Consider the following 18,006-nt stretch of genomic DNA (forward strand, 5'->3'; position numbering starts at 1 on the left):
ATAACTATCACATAGTGTTTTTTAGATGATTAAATGAGCGACTTTGTATATAGCTGGTTAACTTGTTTTGAACATAAGTAAATTGGCTTACCAGGCAAACAGGCAAGAAAAAAAAGGAGCTGAATAGATGAATCTTCAGGCCCATTTCCTCATCATTAACGTGAGAAAGACATATAAATGTCTTACGATGCAAAGATGAGATGTGATGAAATCAGGAGAGCGCTCCTTGGTTGCGTTCTTGCCACTGGTGGAGACTCGGTGGAAAGCTGCTTGAAGCCTCGCCTTACAACCCATGGATACTGGGGGATAAAGAGCAGTTTAGAAAAAGTCAAATTTAGGAAAGACACTCTCCCCGCAGAAAGGTGAGAACAAGTTAAGAAGGCTGTTTCAGCCAAAGATTGTAAGATAAATTTAAAATGAAGCCGTTAAATGCCGGGTTCTTCCATTTTAGTATTTTTGCACCAGTTAGACTGAAGAACTATTTTGATCCTAGTTCTGTGGCTAAATTAGATATGATTTGCTTCTTTTCAATATTTTCTAGGCATATTAATTTAAAAGTTATTTACTGTCTTATCTCCAGAAATATTATTTTGCTTTCTTTCCTTCAGCTATCTTAGTCCTCTACCCTTTGCTTTCTCTCTATATTTGTGCACTTTGCACGCAGTAAAAACTACTGACCCCAGAATTGTCTTCTCGGGTCTTCCTTTCTCACTGGTCTAGAAACTAGTTTCAAATGTAAAGATCTAGTTTTCCAGGAGCTGTCAAAGGACCTCGCATTTCGGAGAAGTACCTGTGCCACGAGCTTAGTTTCCCTGGCATTTCAAGATATAGGTGAGATTAAGTTTTTAAAATTAATAAGCGTTCCTTACGAATGCAGGGAACATGACTGCAGAGGGTTAACGAGGTTAAAGAGGCTGGCCTGATTGGTGGAAATTACTCTTAAAACTCGGCCAATAGAAGCGTAGATCTAGAATCCTTCATTTGCGTACAAGCCATCAAGCAAACGACCGAATCAGCGTTTGCCTAACCAAAGTCTTCATTTGCATAATACTGTCTACAAATAAACAGGGTTCTGCGCCCGGAGACTTACTTTATAGAGAAGCTGCGATATTGGAGAGATGCCTGAACCTGCCAAATCCTCTGCTCCGGCCCCGAAGAAGGGCTCCAAAAAGGCCGTGACTAAGGCACAGAAGAAAGACGGCAAGAAGCGCAAACGCAGTCGCAAGGAGAGTTATTCGGTGTATGTTTACAAAGTGCTGAAGCAGGTTCATCCTGACACCGGTATTTCATCCAAGGCGATGGGCATTATGAACTCTTTCGTCAACGACATCTTCGAGCGCATCGCGGGTGAGGCGTCTCGCCTTGCGCATTACAACAAGCGCTCGACCATCACCTCCAGGGAGATCCAGACGGCCGTGCGCCTGCTGCTGCCCGGGGAACTGGCCAAGCACGCCGTGTCCGAGGGCACCAAGGCCGTCACCAAGTACACCAGCTCCAAGTAAACTTGGCAGTAGACGTCTTTACACCTAATCCCAAAGGCTCTTTTCAGAGCCACTCACACTCTCATTAACAGAGCTGCTTACAGTTGTTGGGTTCTTGTATTACATGCTTAAGCGTAGGTTTTAGCGGTAACATTCAGTAGACAAGCATGTTTCGGGCTAGTGGCTGGGGCCCTCCGTTGAAAATTGTAGAACCTTGCTCTGTAAGGATTCCCGGCTATGGAAACGTGGGCTGTGCTTCGTTTCCTGTACGTGGTAGTGGTTGACTTTTCTTAATTAGCGTGGGCAATTGTGGCTGCCTAGCGGGAAATTACCCTCATTTTGTTTATAAATGCCCCTGTAGCAAACAGGGCTACAGTAACAATTGTTATGTGTTTAAAAACGTAATGGCGTTTCTCTGCACGGCTCTGTCTGTCTCCCCCTTAGCACTGCTTGGCTGGTCCTCCCCTGTATAATCACCCCTACCTTTGTCCACCACTCTTCCGAGCTCTTAAACCTTTAACAATCTAAGGTTCCTATGGAACCCGCTTTTTTGGGGGGGGAGAGGGGAAGAGGGGGAGGGGGAGGGAGAGGGGGAGGGGGAGTAGTTGTTGCTGCTGTCCAATAAAGGAACAATGTGGTTTTTAATGTTTTATTTGGTTTCTCCATTTCTAAAAGTATTTTTAAAAAGCGCCCCTCTTGGTATTAAGTTCTAAGTCCTGCTGCTCTCTGCCTCTTATCACAAACTAGACATGCAGAAACAATCCCCAGTGTTAAACAGCCTGTCTCCTCGCCAGTGTGGCCATAGAACGCGGCCTTTGGTCGATGGTTTTGTTAGTTGCGAGTTCTCTTTGGAGTTCATCTCCCCCACCCCTCCTGTAGTGCCTTCCTTGCTTAGTTAAGTAAATGCCTTGGTCCTTGTAAGAATGAATGAAAAGGATTCCAGGGCAGGTCAAAGGGTAGTGTGCAAGTAATCAGTGAGAAAGTCTGCGTTGAAAGCAGCTTACTGCAGTGGAAATCCCAAATCCACCCAGAATCACTGTTGGCTGTCCTATGGAGGGGATTTTGAAAAACATGCCTTGCCAGCCTTACCAGCCAGTCTATCTGGTTGCCCTTTCATTTTCCTGACACGTTACAGTAAGCACAGAGATACAGTTAAGTATGTATTTTCAAGCTAAAATTGTTTCAACTTTGGTAGCCTCTATTTTAGTTTGAGATAGTTCTTAAATTCCTCAGTCAATAGCAAATCCAGTTTCCACCTAGAGTGACAGTGGTCATTTTGAAAGCACACTTCCTGATGTCTTTCTTATCCCTTCCCAAAGCCCCTCAATGGTCTCCCATTGTTAGCACAGATTCAGAAATCTATACTACTGCCTCAAGCCCTGCCTGTAAAGTCTGACATTACCGAACTCTCGAACCCAACCTGCTGTGATCCTCAAGCCCTGCCTGTAAAGTCTGACATTACTGAACTCTCGAACCCAACCTGCTGTGATTCTCCTTAACCCTTTTGCCTTCCCCCTCTATCTTCCCCTTCTAGTTTCTGGAATCACCTGTATCCCTCCAGTCTCTGGACCTTTGCTATTTTTCTCTCTGCCCCAGAGAAAATACACACTCACACACAACTACTCCCATGTCAGCTTAATCATCATGTCCTTGAGGAAGCTACTCCCCTTCTAAATTACTCATAGCCCCAAGTACTGTTTGAACTTTTAAGATGTCTGTGGTTGAATTAGGAACAATTCCTAAGGCCAGAGAGGGCTCTGATTTCCCTGGAGGACATGCAGGGAAGAGGGGTATGCCTGTACAAAATCGAGATGGTATTAGAAAGGAAGGAGGAAATGCCAGGGGTGGGGTGAGGTGAGGGGTGCAGGAGGGGAGGCCACCTGCATTGTCTGTTACAGGGGTCTTGCAGGTAGACAAAAAGGAACATGCCGGTTCTAAGAGTGGGTGGGCATTCATCAACTTCCAGTGCCAAACACTTAATTATGTACTGAGAATATATACAGGAGAGGTTCTCAAACTTGACAGTACATCAGAATCACTCCCAGGCCTTGTTAAACCACAGATTGCTGGTGAGAATACATCAGGAATCACCCCACGGCTTGTTAAAACACAGATGCTGGTGACACCTTTAGAGTTTTTGTTTCACTAGATCTGAAGCAGAGGTCCAAGACCTTGACTTTCTAAAAAGATTTCCCAGGGTGTTACAGATGCTGACGATGTGGGGACTTGAGAATCTCTGACAGGGGGCATAACAAGCTCACTAAAGCCTCTGCCCTTGATCTTGTAGTAAAGGTGAGGTGGTGATGGAAGATTGCGAAGGATCTGAATGACGAACAGTAATGTTCACATTTCTTTTGCAAACGATGAGAAGTTAGAAAAAGATTCTGTTCCTGGAGATTCTGGTGGTAAGACATTGCGTGGACTGGAGAACAGTAGAAATGAAAAGAGATAAAGGTCTAAGCCACAAAAATGTCAAGAATAGAGCAAAAGGCTTAATACATGACTTTTTCACTTCAAAACCTATGATGTAGGTATGCTTTACAAAAATGTTAAACAGTTTGATGAAAGACACTGCAACTGAACATGTAATGAAGTACAGATACCTTTTAAATTAAACCGTGTTTCTAATATACCCAACGTCCTAAGGCCCCAACAGCAAAAGGTAGTAGCTCTTTCAAATGGATAGATGGATGGCCCTGAAAAGGGCCTTCGGGTTTGCATTGAAGGTAGCCAGGACTGCAAATTAGCCTCCGAAGCCGTAAAGGGTGCGGCCCTGGCGCTTGAGCGCGTATACCACGTCCATGGCGGTGACGGTCTTGCGCTTGGCGTGCTCGGTGTAGGTGACGGCGTCGCGGATCACGTTCTCCAGGAACACCTTCAGCACCCCGCGGGTCTCCTCGTAGATGAGGCCGGAGATGCGCTTCACGCCACCGCGCCGGGCCAGACGGCGGATGGCGGGCTTGGTAATGCCCTGGATGTTGTCGCGCAGAACCTTGCGGTGGCGCTTAGCACCACCCTTGCCCAGGCCCTTCCCTCCTTTACCACGGCCAGACATACTAACAAAACTGCAAGGCAGAAACGATACTTCCTTGTTGGATAGCCAAGCTCCTTTATAGTTACAAGACGGACCTGTGAGAAAGCCGCACGAGCAGGGGCGGTAACCACGGTTTGTCCCGCCTTCCTGCGCCATTGTTCTGGCTCAAAGACAAAAAAAAAAAAAAAAAAAAAAAAAAAACCGGGCCGGATGCCCGAGGCGACAGTGGAGCTTGGGGATGGGATTTAGTAAATGCTTCTATATATGGCTATGTGACTGTGTTTACATAGATCATCAGCATCCATTAACTGGTTTTATTGGGGTTGGCCGTTATTCTGTGCTGTTACGCAATTTCTCTTCCTGAGTAACTGTTTACTTTTCACAAAGAAGCCTTGACACTTGTCATTCAGACTTCTCCAGTGTATGAAATCACTAATACCTTCTTGTGCTGCTTTGTAGAAGCTTTAAATACGGTTTTCAGCAAACCATGCGTTTATAGCTTAAGTTTCTAAGATTAATTTTATCATTTTATGGATGTCCATAGCTAAGCAGGGCTTTGGGACATGCAGGCTGGAAAACCTATTAGTAGGAGATAGGATTAACATAAGACCTGCAGAACTAGTTGGGAGTAGATGGCATTAGGGTGGTGGTGGCAGTAAACTGTTTTATGTTATCTGATTTCGGTAGAACAGTCTGGGAGGAAAAGAATGTTTGTTAACCCCAAATGGTTATCTTAAGTATGAAGGAAGAGCACTGAAAGATAACTACTCTGTTCCCTTAGGAAATGCATGCGTGTCTTTTGTCATTCTGCAGTATATAAGCAAGATCTGGTTAAGAATAAAGTTGTCTGTTGTTTGTTAAAGTTAAGCCTCAGACCCCCTGAACCCGACTGTGTCTTTCTTTTTTTCTTTCTAGTCATTCCTTAATATCCTTCGAGCTCCGTTTCATAGGAAGCAACACCTATTAGGGAACTAAAGGTAGCACATTTAGAGGTGAATTCCAGCTAGAAATTACTGAGGGCTGCATTGAGGTCTATGTAAGAAACTTTTTCTGTTGTGAGTTCAAAGAACTATGGGTTTATCATACCTTTACTCACGGACAGGGTGCATCTAGCAACTGTACCTTTCAGGGCTATTTCCCCACCGCATTGGCATACAGCGACTAGAGATGGGTTGTTCTCAGTTTCCTCATTTAAACGGTATCTGCTAAAGCCTATAGGTATTTTGTTAAGTTTAAAAGACCTAATATGTTTAAAATGCTTAGAAGACTATCTGCAAATAAGCACTCAATAAATATTAGTTTTTGTAATGTGTTATAATGTGGCGACTCTCGACTCCTTCACTTAGTACCCCACTGAAGAGATGCACCTACACACTGTATTTATTTGCTAAAAACTGATTTTCAGTATTCCAAAAATGATAAAATACTTAGGCCTTCGCTCATACTTAATTTCCCTGAGCAGTGGCCAGCTGCTTTGAATGGAAAATTGGCTTTTCTTCCTCAGTTTTTAAGGGGACCAAGTTCCCCACAGTTGTGGCCAAGAGTTTAAAGTGTATGAAAACAGATTCCAGAGAAGGATCCATGACCTAGGATCAGTAGGCAGGATTCAGGAGATCTGGGAACATGTATAGAACAAAAAATCGATTTTTGTTTTCATATTGCAGTTGTTGATATCTCAAAGTATCATTTAAATATTTCACTTCTGCTAAATTGTGGTAATTCTTAGTCATACAGATAGATCTTGTTATTTAATACATTAGTAAAGAAGCACATATGTTGATATCTCACCAATTTGGATTTTTATAATTTTATAATGGCATTTCAACATTTTTTTTTTGGTAATACTATATATTTTGTTTTAAGCATTTAAAAACTTTATTCTTGGAAGGAACCCATAAGCTTCATCAGTCATATAAAGAGGTGTAACTGAGAAAATTGTAGAAGGGGCATTTCCCAAACCTGGGTTCATCGCTCTGGGATGCTAACAGAAGTCACACTGAACTACCAGGCTGAGGAGGAAAAGGAGGTTTAATTACTCAAACAGAAGGGCTGGGGAGATTTCCCAAATCAGCCTCTCAGAAGAGATTGTTCAGTTGGCTTTTATACCCCTCAGACACAAAGAGAGATAATCATTTCAGCTAACAAGTAACAGAAGTCTGGAGAATTTCAGTAGTTTATCTTCGTTATGTCCTATTTCCTTCAGGATTAAATCCTGTGACACCTGGGGAAGGTGCCTCTGAGCCTAATATATGGATGAAAGGCTTGTTAATATTTGGGATGTCTGGGGCAATAAAGCTTTTCCTGGTCTGGGTGCAGACTTTACATTTATATACTGCTGCTGACTTTACATTTACATATTGCTCCCTTGTAGGATTAAAAGCTACCATTAAAACCTGCTTCTAGCTTCAAATTATTCAAACGCTGTTTTAAAAATCACACTCTAAACCTACGTTATAATTCCAGCTTGCTTACAGTTTTAAGTTCACATTTAAGTTACTGTTAAAAATTGGGATTTAAGAGATGATATTGATTACTGAATTATTGTATAGATGTTCCCTTTTCTCTCTGGTGTATTAGAGTAGACAGAAGGAAATACCTGAAATCTTTGACTTGCAATCCATTTGCCTTGATCTCTGATAATGATTGTATAGCCTTTATCCTGTGCCCTTGTGATTGTAAAGATCTTGTAACTAACCTTCACTTGTAACTATTTACCCAATTTTTCAACTTTAGAGTCTTGTAATCAGTAAAGACAGCCCCTTATGTTTATTAATGAAGGATCTTTAGTCAGTCCAGAACTAACCCACCCCAAATCCAAAGCTGTCTTGATACTTGAAACTGGATCTAACCAAAATAGGCCTCCCTGACAGGCACAGCAGCTTACACTTTAACCTATAGGTCACCTATCCTCATAATACTAAAAGTCATGCCCATCATCATATTAAGGCTACAACTTTCTTTACATTTATTCTGTGACTAAGCATGTAATCAAGCTATGAATGCTTGATAATTAAATCACCTCTAATTACATCATCTGGGGCCGTTTTGCTCATTATCTTAAGACCTGCACACCTTTTAATGCTATACAACTATCAGAATTACTGCAGTTCCAGGAAGACAGATTTTGGGGCCGATAGACCACCTCATCTCCTGCTTCACACCTACTAATAATTTTTTTCTCTCTTTGAAACCCCTCAGGAATTGGTTATTTGAGTGCACAGGCAAAATAATTCACTACCTTTGTCCAGTAATAAAGGTTGATAGCACAGAAATGTTTAAGAATCCCTCTTATTATCTTAATAAAAAGGACATGGTGCCGAAACATGAAATTTCTGTCTGGATTAATGTGAAAATTAAAACTCCCTAAGGAGAGCCTTATTATGGGCCACTGAAAGCTTAATGGCAGAACAAGCTACTTATTTTATCCTGAAAGCCTTGAAAGACCCTGGGCTTCAAAAATGTGCAGAGAAGAGCATTACGAAATTCCATTAATATTGGAATGAAAATCATATGGTAGTAACAATAATTTGATGGAGGTATAAGAAGTGTAAATGGTAATAATCTTCTCCAATTATAGAAAGGAGAAGTTAGTTTCCCTCCCTCCTTTCTTAGGGATTTTCCTTGAGACAAGGTACGTCTGAGTCCTTACTCTAATATTAAGAATAGAGATACATCTTTCTAAGGATTAAGTTCAGTCTCCAATATTTACAAAGTAGAGCTCTCTCCAAGATTTTGAGTCAAATATTCTCCAGATATATAGAAATGTACCTCTGAAATTAACTTAGAGGTTTCTTTCAATTTATGTAGGGAATTTGTCTCTCCAGGAAATAAGACCAGTTGTTGTTTTATCTTCTGCTTTGTTGTATAAAATGACTGAGATTTTGTCCTAACCTTGTAGACACTTTTGTGCTACCTTATATTCATGTAAATCTCTTAGTACTTATTCAATCACAAATCATGTCCTCTCTCTCTTCTATACTGATTCAGTGGAGTCTTTTTGTTGAAAGAATTGTATTTTCCCAACATGTGAAAGAAACCATAAGGTCCATTGGTTGCAGAAACATGAAATCTCTGTCTGGATTAATGTAAAGATTAAAACTCTCTAAGGAGAGGCATATTATGGGCCACTCAGAGCTCAATTACCATTGACAAGTTACTTATTTCATAATTGTTCTACATCTTCAATTGTGAATAAGACTCCAACTGATCATTGTGATCCTCATTCACTTAAAATGAATAATAAGAGCCAAGCACCCACTCTATGCCAATAGTACTCTACAGGGTATCATAGTAGAGAAACAAGCATTGGGGATGGTTTCATGGTGAAAGCATAATGCCATGCAATGGGATGAAGGGCACCCTTGAGTTGTGGTTCAACATGGACTGCCTATGTGTATTTGTATAAAGTCTTGTACCAAAATCGTTGTATATCAAATCTATAGCACCAAGTCCATAGTTCTACAATCTACCAGGAAGATTTAAAAGCAGAAAAAGTAGATAAAATGAAGCAGATTGGTCACTTAAGAAATCAATGCAGAAATTCAACAGAGATGTCTCATTCAGTTTAAGAAATAGGGAACGACACACATAAACATTTCAATGCATTAAGAATTCATTAAATTATTCTGAAGTATACCTTGACTTTTAAAACAGGGAGAGGGAAAGGGTAAGGAAAGGAAAAATGGAAAAACATTCCATGAAAGGTTAGATAATTTGACCATGATCATGCAGTTTGTAAGCTGCCACACTCAACTCAAATACAGATCCAAATGACTGCAAGGTCTGTGCTTGTTCTCTAAATCACATTGTGATGATGATGATTTAAAGCCATATACACGAATTTGAATGCCATATGAAAGAGCTTATTCTGAAATTAGAAAGTTACAGGAAGATGGGTCATTTCAATTTTTTTTTTTAGCCAGGCTGAGACTTTGTTAGAAAAAGCCAGAATTATGAGGACTTAAGAGTTAACCATAAGGCCCATCTTCCCAAAGATGGGAATGACATTGACAAGGGGCTGATTGTATTGGATCCCTTGCTTGACTGGACCCATATTCTTCTTTTTCTGTTTGGCCACACTGGGTGTCTGACCTCTCAGGGAACCATGGACTTAACCTCCAAGAATGTGACTGGCTATTTCCAGAGAAGGCCTTCACCCCAAGATGACCAAGGCTAGGGTCATCTTCCAGGGATGTGCCTGTCAGAAACACAACTTAATCTTCCAGGGCGCTGCCTTTGTGCAACAATACATGAGCCTTCATCCTGGCCAGTTACCTTGAACGTTTCTCCCACTTGGGCACAAAGAGCTGCATGTTGGCAACTGAAACATGGCTGCTGATGCCACCAATGCCAAGGTAGAGTCAAAAAAGAAGAAGGAACAGGGTCACACATATCCTTATACCTATTGCAGGTCATATGGAGGCCAACGTGAAGAATATTTCACCGACAGGAATGAAGAGAATGACTTATAGCTCAAAGAGCTGAGAGGAAAGAGAAGCCCACTAGAAGACTGTGAGATTAGCCAATCTACTCAAGAAACCAAGGAGCCAGAATTATAACCATGGCCAGGGAAATGAAAGAAGAGAGGTGAATTTAAGAAGAATTCATGAAACCCAGTGACAGACTGGATTTGTTGACAAAGGAAAAAGGAGAGTTGAAGTTTTCGTGCAAGTTTATTAAAGAATGACAATGTCAATAGAACTTATACAAATGTCAGTTGGAAGGTTGTATTTTGACTAGAAGCTTCTAAGATGAGATTGGTCATGTTGAGTCTGGTTTAGGTAGATGTACAAACAAATATCCACCAAGCATGTAAAATTGCAGATTTGACATTTAGACTAGAGGATAGGCATGAAGGGAGAGAGTTCAGAGAAAGCTAAGTAAAGGTGAAAGTGGCAGTACCTTGGAGAATTCCTACACGTAGATGGCTGTGCTTCCTTGATTAGTGCTGCAGAAAACCAACCACAATGAGTCAAAAACAATTTTAAAAGATTAGGAATAAATGAGCTTCATGGAAAAGTGAATATACATTCAAGGTAAAATCATTTTTATTGAGCTGGGTTCTTGTCTTTAAATTTAACGTGTTAATTTTTGTATGTCGAAGTTGGGTGTGCTACATGAAGTAATCCGACATCTGTGACTTTCATAAAACAAAGGAGAGGTGTGAAATCCTTATCTCTTAGACTGTGCTCATCTATTACTAGCGTTTCTCTCCTTCATTGTCTTAGTACAGTATAGACTTGGACATGTTTTAAAGGAAACACATACTAACTAGAGATGAATATATAGTTTGAGAAGTGAAGAACAAATTAAATCACTTTCTGCCATCAATTTCCTACTCAACATTGAGCATATGCCATGATGTGTTTCCCATAAACCTTGCTGGAATAGATTTAGTGGTGAATATAAAACATGATTTTAAAGAAATTTCCCTTTCAAGGAAAATAAATATACATGAAGATAAAGAGTGGAGCATAAACCTTGATTACTTAAATATTTTGCCTAAATTTATCTTCTCCAAGCTTAGCACACTATTCTCTTGAAACACTCCTGACCATTCTAATAATTGATCTCCTCCATAAAACCAATTGGAAAGAATAACATAAAAGGGTCTAACTCACTTGTTTTTTTTCTTGGCTCTTCTCTATGATCAGCGATTGCAATCCAGGCAGAACTACCATGTCACAGGGATTATTGATCATTGCATTCTTAATTTGCCAAAAGAAATGCTGAATACTTGAACCCCCCAAATGTACCAACCTTCCTAATAGACACAAAATTCCATATTAACACTTTTTCAGCCTGAAAGAGCGCCTTTTCTTGGCAGAAAGAATCGCTATTCCAAGCCTCTGTTACTAATATTCTTGTAGACAAATCCAGAAAGAGCGTGTGTTACTTCCCCTAATACAAAACAGATTTTCTGGGTAAATCTCAAAGAAAATCAAGCAGTTGTTGAGCGAAAGAAAAGCCAAGAAAGTATAGAACATTATTAGAGAGCAAGTACTTGCAGGCACAAAGGGAAGAATTTATATTTTAAACGAAAATCAAGAAGTTGTCTCTCTGACCTGTGAATTTGCCAGAGAGTTAGGGGCTTTCGAGAGAGCCTGAAGCCGACATAATAAAAACTGGAGAATGAAAATATGAAAATCTCAAAGCTGAGGCAGTCCGGATTCATTCTAGAATAGAATTAGTGTGATTCCTCCACGGGAATTTTTAATTTTTTGCATTCCTGAATTGTAACAAACACAATTCCGGGACAGAGCTAAGACTAGCTCACTGCAAACTGGAAGACTAAACTCGGAGCCAATCAGCGCGCAGCGTCACTGTCTATATATACACACTCACGCCCGGCTCTCGGCGCTCAACTCAGAGACTTTTTGCTTTACTTTTCGGTACACACGCTTACAATTATGTCAGAAACTGCACCTGTAGCACCTGCCACTCCTGCAGCGGAGAAGACGCCGACGAAAAAAAAGGCCCGTAAGCCAGCGGGTGCCGTAAAGCGTAAAGCATCGGGGCCCCCGGTATCCGAACTCATCACGAAGGCAGTGGCCGCTTCCAAAGAGCGCAGCGGGGTGTCTCTGGCTGCGCTCAAAAAGGCGCTGGCAGCTGCCGGTTACGACGTGGAAAAGAACAACAGCCGCATCAAACTCGGTCTCAAGAGCCTGGTGAGCAAGGGCACCTTGGTGCAGACCAAAGGCACCGGCGCCTCGGGCTCTTTCAAGTTCAACAAGGCGGCTTCTGGGGAGGTCAAGCCTAAGGCCAAGAAAGGCGGTGCAGCCAAGCCCAGAAAGGTCTCCGGGTCCGCCAAGAAGCCCAGGAAGGCTACAGCAGCGGCTACTCCGAAGAAAAGCGTCAAGAAGACGCCGAAAAAAGCGAAGAAGCCAGCGGCGACGAAGAAAGTCGCCAAGAGTCCAAAAAAAGCGAAAGCAGCTAAGCCGAAGAAGACCGGCAGTCCGGCAAAGGCCAAGGCGCCTAAGCCTAAGGGAGCCAAACCTAAAGTAGCGAAGGCCAGGAAAGCAGCACCCAAAAAGAAGTAAAGAAACTGCCACTCCTACGTATCATAACGGCTCTTTTCAGAGCCACCCAACTATTCTATAAAGGAGCTTCGTAAATTTGTTTAGGCAATAAGGGGGAGGGTGCGAGGTGCATCGGGGTGGGGAGAGTAAATGTAGTTTTAGCATCATCCACCGATAAGGTGGTTGGTTCTGAAAAAATATTTTGGAGATTAGACTGTCAAGTTCACCACCAATGTATTGGGCGAGCTACCATGGTGACAAGCGTGGCGGGAATGACGCATAGGTTGGTGTCTCGAAGACCCTACCGGGTAGGCCTCGCACACTTCCTGCAGCGCCATCACGACCAAGCTCTGGAAGCGCAGGTCGGTCTTAAAAGTCCTGCGCGATCTCACGCACCAGCCGCTGGAACGGCAGCTTGCGGATCAGCAGCTCGGTGAACTTCTGGTAGCGGTGCGGCTTCTTCAAGCCGCCGGTGGCCGGCGCGCTCTTGCGGGCAGCCTTGGTGGCCAGCTGCTTGCGCCGGCGCCTTGTAGCCAGGGGACGTCGTGGCCGTCTGTTTCGTACGGGTTATTTATAAACTTACAGAAAGCAACCTGCCTGATGGAAAAATGGAAGCGAACACTTTTCTGCCTCAATATTTAAGGCTGTCACTTTCTGATTGGACAACGATAGTGTTTCCCGGAAGCTCTTCCTGAAGGTGTGGTGGCGATCTTCACCCGGTGAGCTCAGGAATCTCGTGTTTGGACCAAGAGTTAGCATCTCCCCCGCCCCTTTGGTTTTAACTGCTTCTGTTTCTCTTTTATGTTGATGTATGTTTACAATGCTCTTTGACGTTTCTTCGCAGACCTAACAAAATTACTCCTGCATCTGCTTAATAAAACTTCACAATGATGTCGCCTGAAACACTCTGGCTTTCTTTTTGATTCACAACTTTAAAAGGCGCGCTACCATGTAGTTGGCTAAGTGCTTTTTTTTTTAATCTCGTGTAATTTAGGGAGCTTAGTAACTGAGGAATTTTCAGTTTCTTAGAATTGTCGTAAGCGATATTGTTGTAAAGGATACTACCGACACTACCATTTTAAACCTGTAATTTCATTTAGCTTGATAGGCCCTTCACTGTGTTCCCAGAGTAGCTGGGAGCTTAACAAGAATTAAACTCGCTTTAAAGGTTACGGTTTTATTACGGTAATGAGGGTTTGCATATAAGCAACAGCCTTGAGAAAGCAGAAGTTATAACAGCTTTCTAAATAATCATGATACATACACAATATAAACTTGCTTTTAATTTTACTAAGTTTGGGTCAAAACTACTTACTTTCAGTAGTAGACATGACTGCAAGCAGAAATAAGCGTAGATCAGTAATGGTGAGGCCCCTTACACCAAGTAAGTGGTGGCTCTGAAAAGAGCCTTTGGGTTTAAAAGACAATCTGAAATCCCAAAATTCCAGGAAATTTACCAAATTCACTTCCCCTTAGCCTTGTGGTGGCTCTCGGTCTTCTTGGGCAGCAGCACGGCCTGGATGTTGGGCAGGACGCCGCCCTGCGCGATGGTCACCTTGCCCAGCAGCTTATTGAGTTCCTCGTCGTTGCGGATGGCCAGCTGCAGGTGGCGCGGGATGATGCGGGTCTTCTTGTTGTCGCGGGCCGCGTTGCCCGCCAGCTCCAGGATCTCGGCGGTCAGGTACTCCAGCACCGCCGCCAGGTACACCGGGGCGCCAGCACCAACCCGCTCCGAATAGTTCCCTTTGCGGAGCAGACGGTGCACTCGGCCCACGGGAAACTGCAACCCCGCCCTAGAAGAGCGCGTTTTGGCTTTAGCGCGAGCCTTACCTCCTTGTTTACCACGTCCAGACATTTCGAGCGTCTAGAAATACGATAATTCAAAGCAAAAAGGAGAAAACTCGTAAGATTTTTCAGCAAATGAGAAAGTATTATACTTGAAAGCAGGATTGCAAATTCCAGCTTTCGATTGGTTAAAGTGCTTGCTACAATTTTAACCAATCATAAAGGAGAGTCACAGTCACCTAATTTGCATACAGCCTGAAACAACGTATCCAATCAGAGTGTAAACTATTGGAATACTTCTTTTGCATAGGATCCTATAAATATTAAAAGTTTGGCATAAGGTGTTTTCTATTTCCATCTTTTAAAACTTAGTTTACAGTAATAATAATACCCCATCCAAAACCATTCCAGCCAATCCTAAAGAATATTTAGGACAATATATAGGATTCTTCAAAGATTTCATGCCCTAGGATAACTTTCCAGAAACCTAGAACCACCAGATGGGTCCCCTCTGTATAATACAGAGAAGGTAGGGTTTAACAAAAGAATATGATTGCAAATCATTACCTTGATATTTCTTTTATTCTCCAGTGTCTTAGAACAGGTGGAAGTAAAAATCTAAAATTGTGGAACTGTAACCGATACCAAACTCTGAAACCTGTTCTACAACTAATTGTGCTCTGCATTTCAATTTATTGCTTTTTTGTATATGTTATTTTTCACACACACACACAAAAGTAGATTGTGATGATAAAACAAAAGTATTCTAGAGCAGCTAGAAGAAAAACCTGAAATGATGGTATGGTAGCCCATGACAAACTTTGGAATCTGTCCTGTAACTACTTGTTGAAGAGTGCTTTGAAAACTTGCTTTTTTTTTTCTTTACTTTGTATATGTTATATTATACCATTAAAAAAGTTTTAAAAACAGTATTAAACATTATAATCCAGTGTTCTGGAAATAAATGTCTCAAGCTGTAAAAAGAAAAAGGGAGAAGGATCAAAGGAGAAGGAGTTATAACAGAGAAGATAGGATTTAACAAATGAGAATGACTGCGGAATCATTGTATTGATATTTCTTTTCATCTCCAGGGTCTTGGAGCAGCTGGAATGAAAAACCCAAAAATGTGGAACAACTCTTTTCAAACTCTTAAATCTGTTCTATAACTACTTGTTACAATGTACTTTGAAACTTACTGCTTTTTTTGTATATATTTCATAATAATAAATGCTTTAAAAAAGTGAAAAAAAAATTTAAAAACTTAGTCCATACTTACTATACCTGAGCCCGCCAAGTCCACCCCAGCCCCAAAGAAGGGCTCCAAGAAGGCGGTGACCAAGGCGCAGAAGAAGGACGGCAAGAAGCGCAAGCGCAGCCGCAAGGAGAGCTACTCGGTGTACGTGTACAAGGTGCTGAAGCAGGTCCACCCGGGCACCGGCATCTCGTCCAAGGCCACGCCAAGAGCACTGTGTCCGAGGGCCCCAAGGCCATCACCAACTACACCAGCGCTAAGTAAACTTGCCAACTGTGTCTTTGAATGTAACTCAAGAGCTCTTTTCAGAGTCAGTTCATTTCTCTTATAAAGAGTTGTAATGTAAAATGACCATGTGTCAGAGGTGATGTTCAGATCTAGGAAATGTGGGTTTATAGTCAAGTCAACTTGGCCCCCAGTCTTCAGTCTGCACTGCAGCTGGATGATTACGTTATGTACTCTCATCACCTGTCCTGTTGCCCTCGAGCAGTTTTTGTGTTTTAGGGTTGTAGTTTTACTTTCACTTTGTTGGCTTTGTGCTTTTGGCTTTTTTAAAAACCCTAATCATGTTGATTTTAATGTTTAACAAAATGACCTTTACAACCGAGTTTCCCAATCTCAGAATGCATGCTTTTTTATTGTTGAAGGCTGGTAAATGAAGGTGTTTGGCAGTACGGAGATGGGGCTGGTTGCTTCCTACTTCTACATCTGAAAGTCCTTATAATTACAGGAAAATAAACCTGTATATACATCCTTTTATTTGTAAAGAGCTGGTGTCATAGCAGAGAATGGCTGTGGCTAGAACTTTATATGTACATGTGCAGATTTATCCAAGTATTTGCTTGGCCTGTTTAAGGTTAAATTGCCATTTTGCTACTTAAATATTTTTGTGATTATTTTGTATGGATTTTCATGTCATTGCTCCATGACTTATAGAATTTGAATGTAAAAGACATCAATTATTGTAGCTAATAAATTGTGTTCTGATTTTCAGTTGTTAGGCTGGCAAAGGTGAGGTGGGCTGGGATGGGATGGGTGAGCATTCTGCTTTCTTTGTCCAAAATTGTCATCAGCAATAATCATAGATGTATAGTTAGTGACCCATTTCAAACTTTCTCCTCTGTCACTTCTCGGTTCCCTTCAACTCATCCCCCTCCTCTCTTTGATGTGCTCCTCATGAAGAATGAGACCAAATTTCAGTTCCTTGTAACATGGGCTTCTCTTCACAGGGCAGCTCATAAAATTGACAGTTGACTTGTTTTAGAGGCAGGAAGGGAAGAGAGCAAGAGGGAAGCCACAGAACTTTTATTATTTCATCTCATAAGTGGGATCCTATTGCTTCTGCTAGATCCTATTCATGAGAAAGTCCAGGCCACACTGAAAGGGATGTGCAGATCCCTTTGTGTAATCATTGGGCAAAATTTTTTAGGCTGCCTGCCAGAGTGATTAATACAATAAAACAGAAATGATGGTTTATCACTTCCAAGATTTGTTTACAAAATACATTGTAGTTTGTTTGGTTCTCTCCCTCTCTTGGAGTCCTTAGCTCTCAGAGAGGCTCACTGTCCTGTGAGCAGCCTACCAAGAGGCCCGTGTGTTTAAGAACTGAGTTCATCTTTCTTTCTCTGCTTCAAATACCCCCACCCCAACCCCCAATCTCTATACTGTATATGGTCCAAGGGCTAGTGTTCTAGTATTCTCCCTCTACCTTCCCTCATCCCCTTCCTGCTACTCCTCCAACTTGAATTTTGGTAGGTTCAACAAATAGAGGACACTAGCAATAGTAGAAGGGAGGAGGTCAAAGAGGGAACTTTCTATTACTGTCACTATCACCCCACTAATGATCTTTCACCTTGGCACCAGCATTTGGTTCCAATTTCCACCTTACTTTCCTACACTTCTAGAACCAGCTTCATCTCATTCCCTCAGACTTCTCCCCTCTAAGTTTCTAGGAACTAATAGTGTCACTCTTATCCTTTATGCCCACAGCCCTACATTGTAGCTGTTGCTTCCTTCAATGGTCTGGAACTTATCAGGATCTGATTTTGCTTTTTCACTCTTCCAATACTTATGTCAATTTTATTAAATTATCTTTCTTAACATAGTAACAGTTTTCTGTTTCCTGATTGAGCCCTGAATGACCTCAAGCCTCCATTGATTTAAAGGAGGCTTTAAATTTAAATTTAAGTTTTTTAAAAAAAACTTCCCATTTTGATTTCGTGTTGTTGTTGTTGTTCATTAGTTGTTTTTTTCGGCTACTTTCCATTTTAAAGCATTTGCTTATTGAACTCTATCAACATTAGACCCTTTAATTATCAGATGCGACATGGTCCCAGTCCTCAAAATGGGGTTTATCAACATCAGTTCTCAGAGTTAGGTAAATCATTTATTCTAGGAGAATGAGGTTTTATTTTATTTTATTTTGTTTTGCTTTAT

The 18,006-nt window shown here is 41.6% G+C and overlaps 4 protein-coding genes and 1 pseudogene across 4 annotated transcripts; 2 read left to right on the plus strand and 3 right to left on the minus strand.

Annotated features, from left to right (window-relative positions):
• The first annotated feature begins 1,094 nt into the window (after nucleotides 1-1,094).
• Nucleotides 1,095-1,840, plus strand: LOC143668923 (histone H2B type 1-C/E/F/G/I-like). The gene has a single exon (XM_077143542.1). It carries the CDS (start codon nucleotides 1,119-1,121, stop codon nucleotides 1,500-1,502), a length of 384 nt encoding a protein of 127 aa, XP_076999657.1. The 5' UTR covers nucleotides 1,095-1,118; the 3' UTR covers nucleotides 1,503-1,840.
• Nucleotides 1,841-4,093: 2,253 nt separating this feature from the next.
• On the minus strand, nucleotides 4,094-4,558 carry H4C4 (H4 clustered histone 4). The gene has a single exon (XM_077143543.1). It carries the CDS (start codon nucleotides 4,534-4,536, stop codon nucleotides 4,225-4,227), a length of 312 nt encoding a protein of 103 aa, XP_076999658.1. The 5' UTR covers nucleotides 4,537-4,558; the 3' UTR covers nucleotides 4,094-4,224.
• A 7,293-nt stretch (nucleotides 4,559-11,851) lies between these two features.
• Nucleotides 11,852-13,436, plus strand: LOC143669220 (histone H1.4-like). Its single transcript, XM_077143847.1, has one exon. The coding sequence runs from the start codon at nucleotides 11,925-11,927 to the stop codon at nucleotides 12,552-12,554; it is 630 nt and encodes a 209-aa protein (XP_076999962.1). The 5' UTR covers nucleotides 11,852-11,924; the 3' UTR covers nucleotides 12,555-13,436.
• On the minus strand, nucleotides 12,653-13,864 carry LOC143668955 (histone H3.1-like; annotated as a pseudogene).
• Nucleotides 13,865-13,866: 2 nt separating this feature from the next.
• LOC143669221 (histone H2A type 1-D) lies at nucleotides 13,867-14,460 on the minus strand. The gene has a single exon (XM_077143848.1). It carries the CDS (start codon nucleotides 14,386-14,388, stop codon nucleotides 13,996-13,998), a length of 393 nt encoding a protein of 130 aa, XP_076999963.1. The 5' UTR covers nucleotides 14,389-14,460; the 3' UTR covers nucleotides 13,867-13,995.
• Nucleotides 14,461-18,006: the final 3,546 nt, after the last annotated feature.

The sequence above is a fragment of the Tamandua tetradactyla genome, chromosome 25 (genome assembly GCF_023851605.1).
Source record: "Tamandua tetradactyla isolate mTamTet1 chromosome 25, mTamTet1.pri, whole genome shotgun sequence".
Taxonomy (NCBI): domain Eukaryota; kingdom Metazoa; phylum Chordata; class Mammalia; order Pilosa; family Myrmecophagidae; genus Tamandua; species Tamandua tetradactyla.

Coding starts and splice junctions, on each gene's coding strand:
- LOC143668923 (XM_077143542.1), top strand. CDS start 1,119: ATGCCTGAACCTGCCAAATCCTCTGCTCCGGCCCCGAAGAAGGGCTCC.
- H4C4 (XM_077143543.1), bottom strand. CDS start 4,536: ATGTCTGGCCGTGGTAAAGGAGGGAAGGGCCTGGGCAAGGGTGGTGCT.
- LOC143669220 (XM_077143847.1), top strand. CDS start 11,925: ATGTCAGAAACTGCACCTGTAGCACCTGCCACTCCTGCAGCGGAGAAG.
- LOC143669221 (XM_077143848.1), bottom strand. CDS start 14,388: ATGTCTGGACGTGGTAAACAAGGAGGTAAGGCTCGCGCTAAAGCCAAA.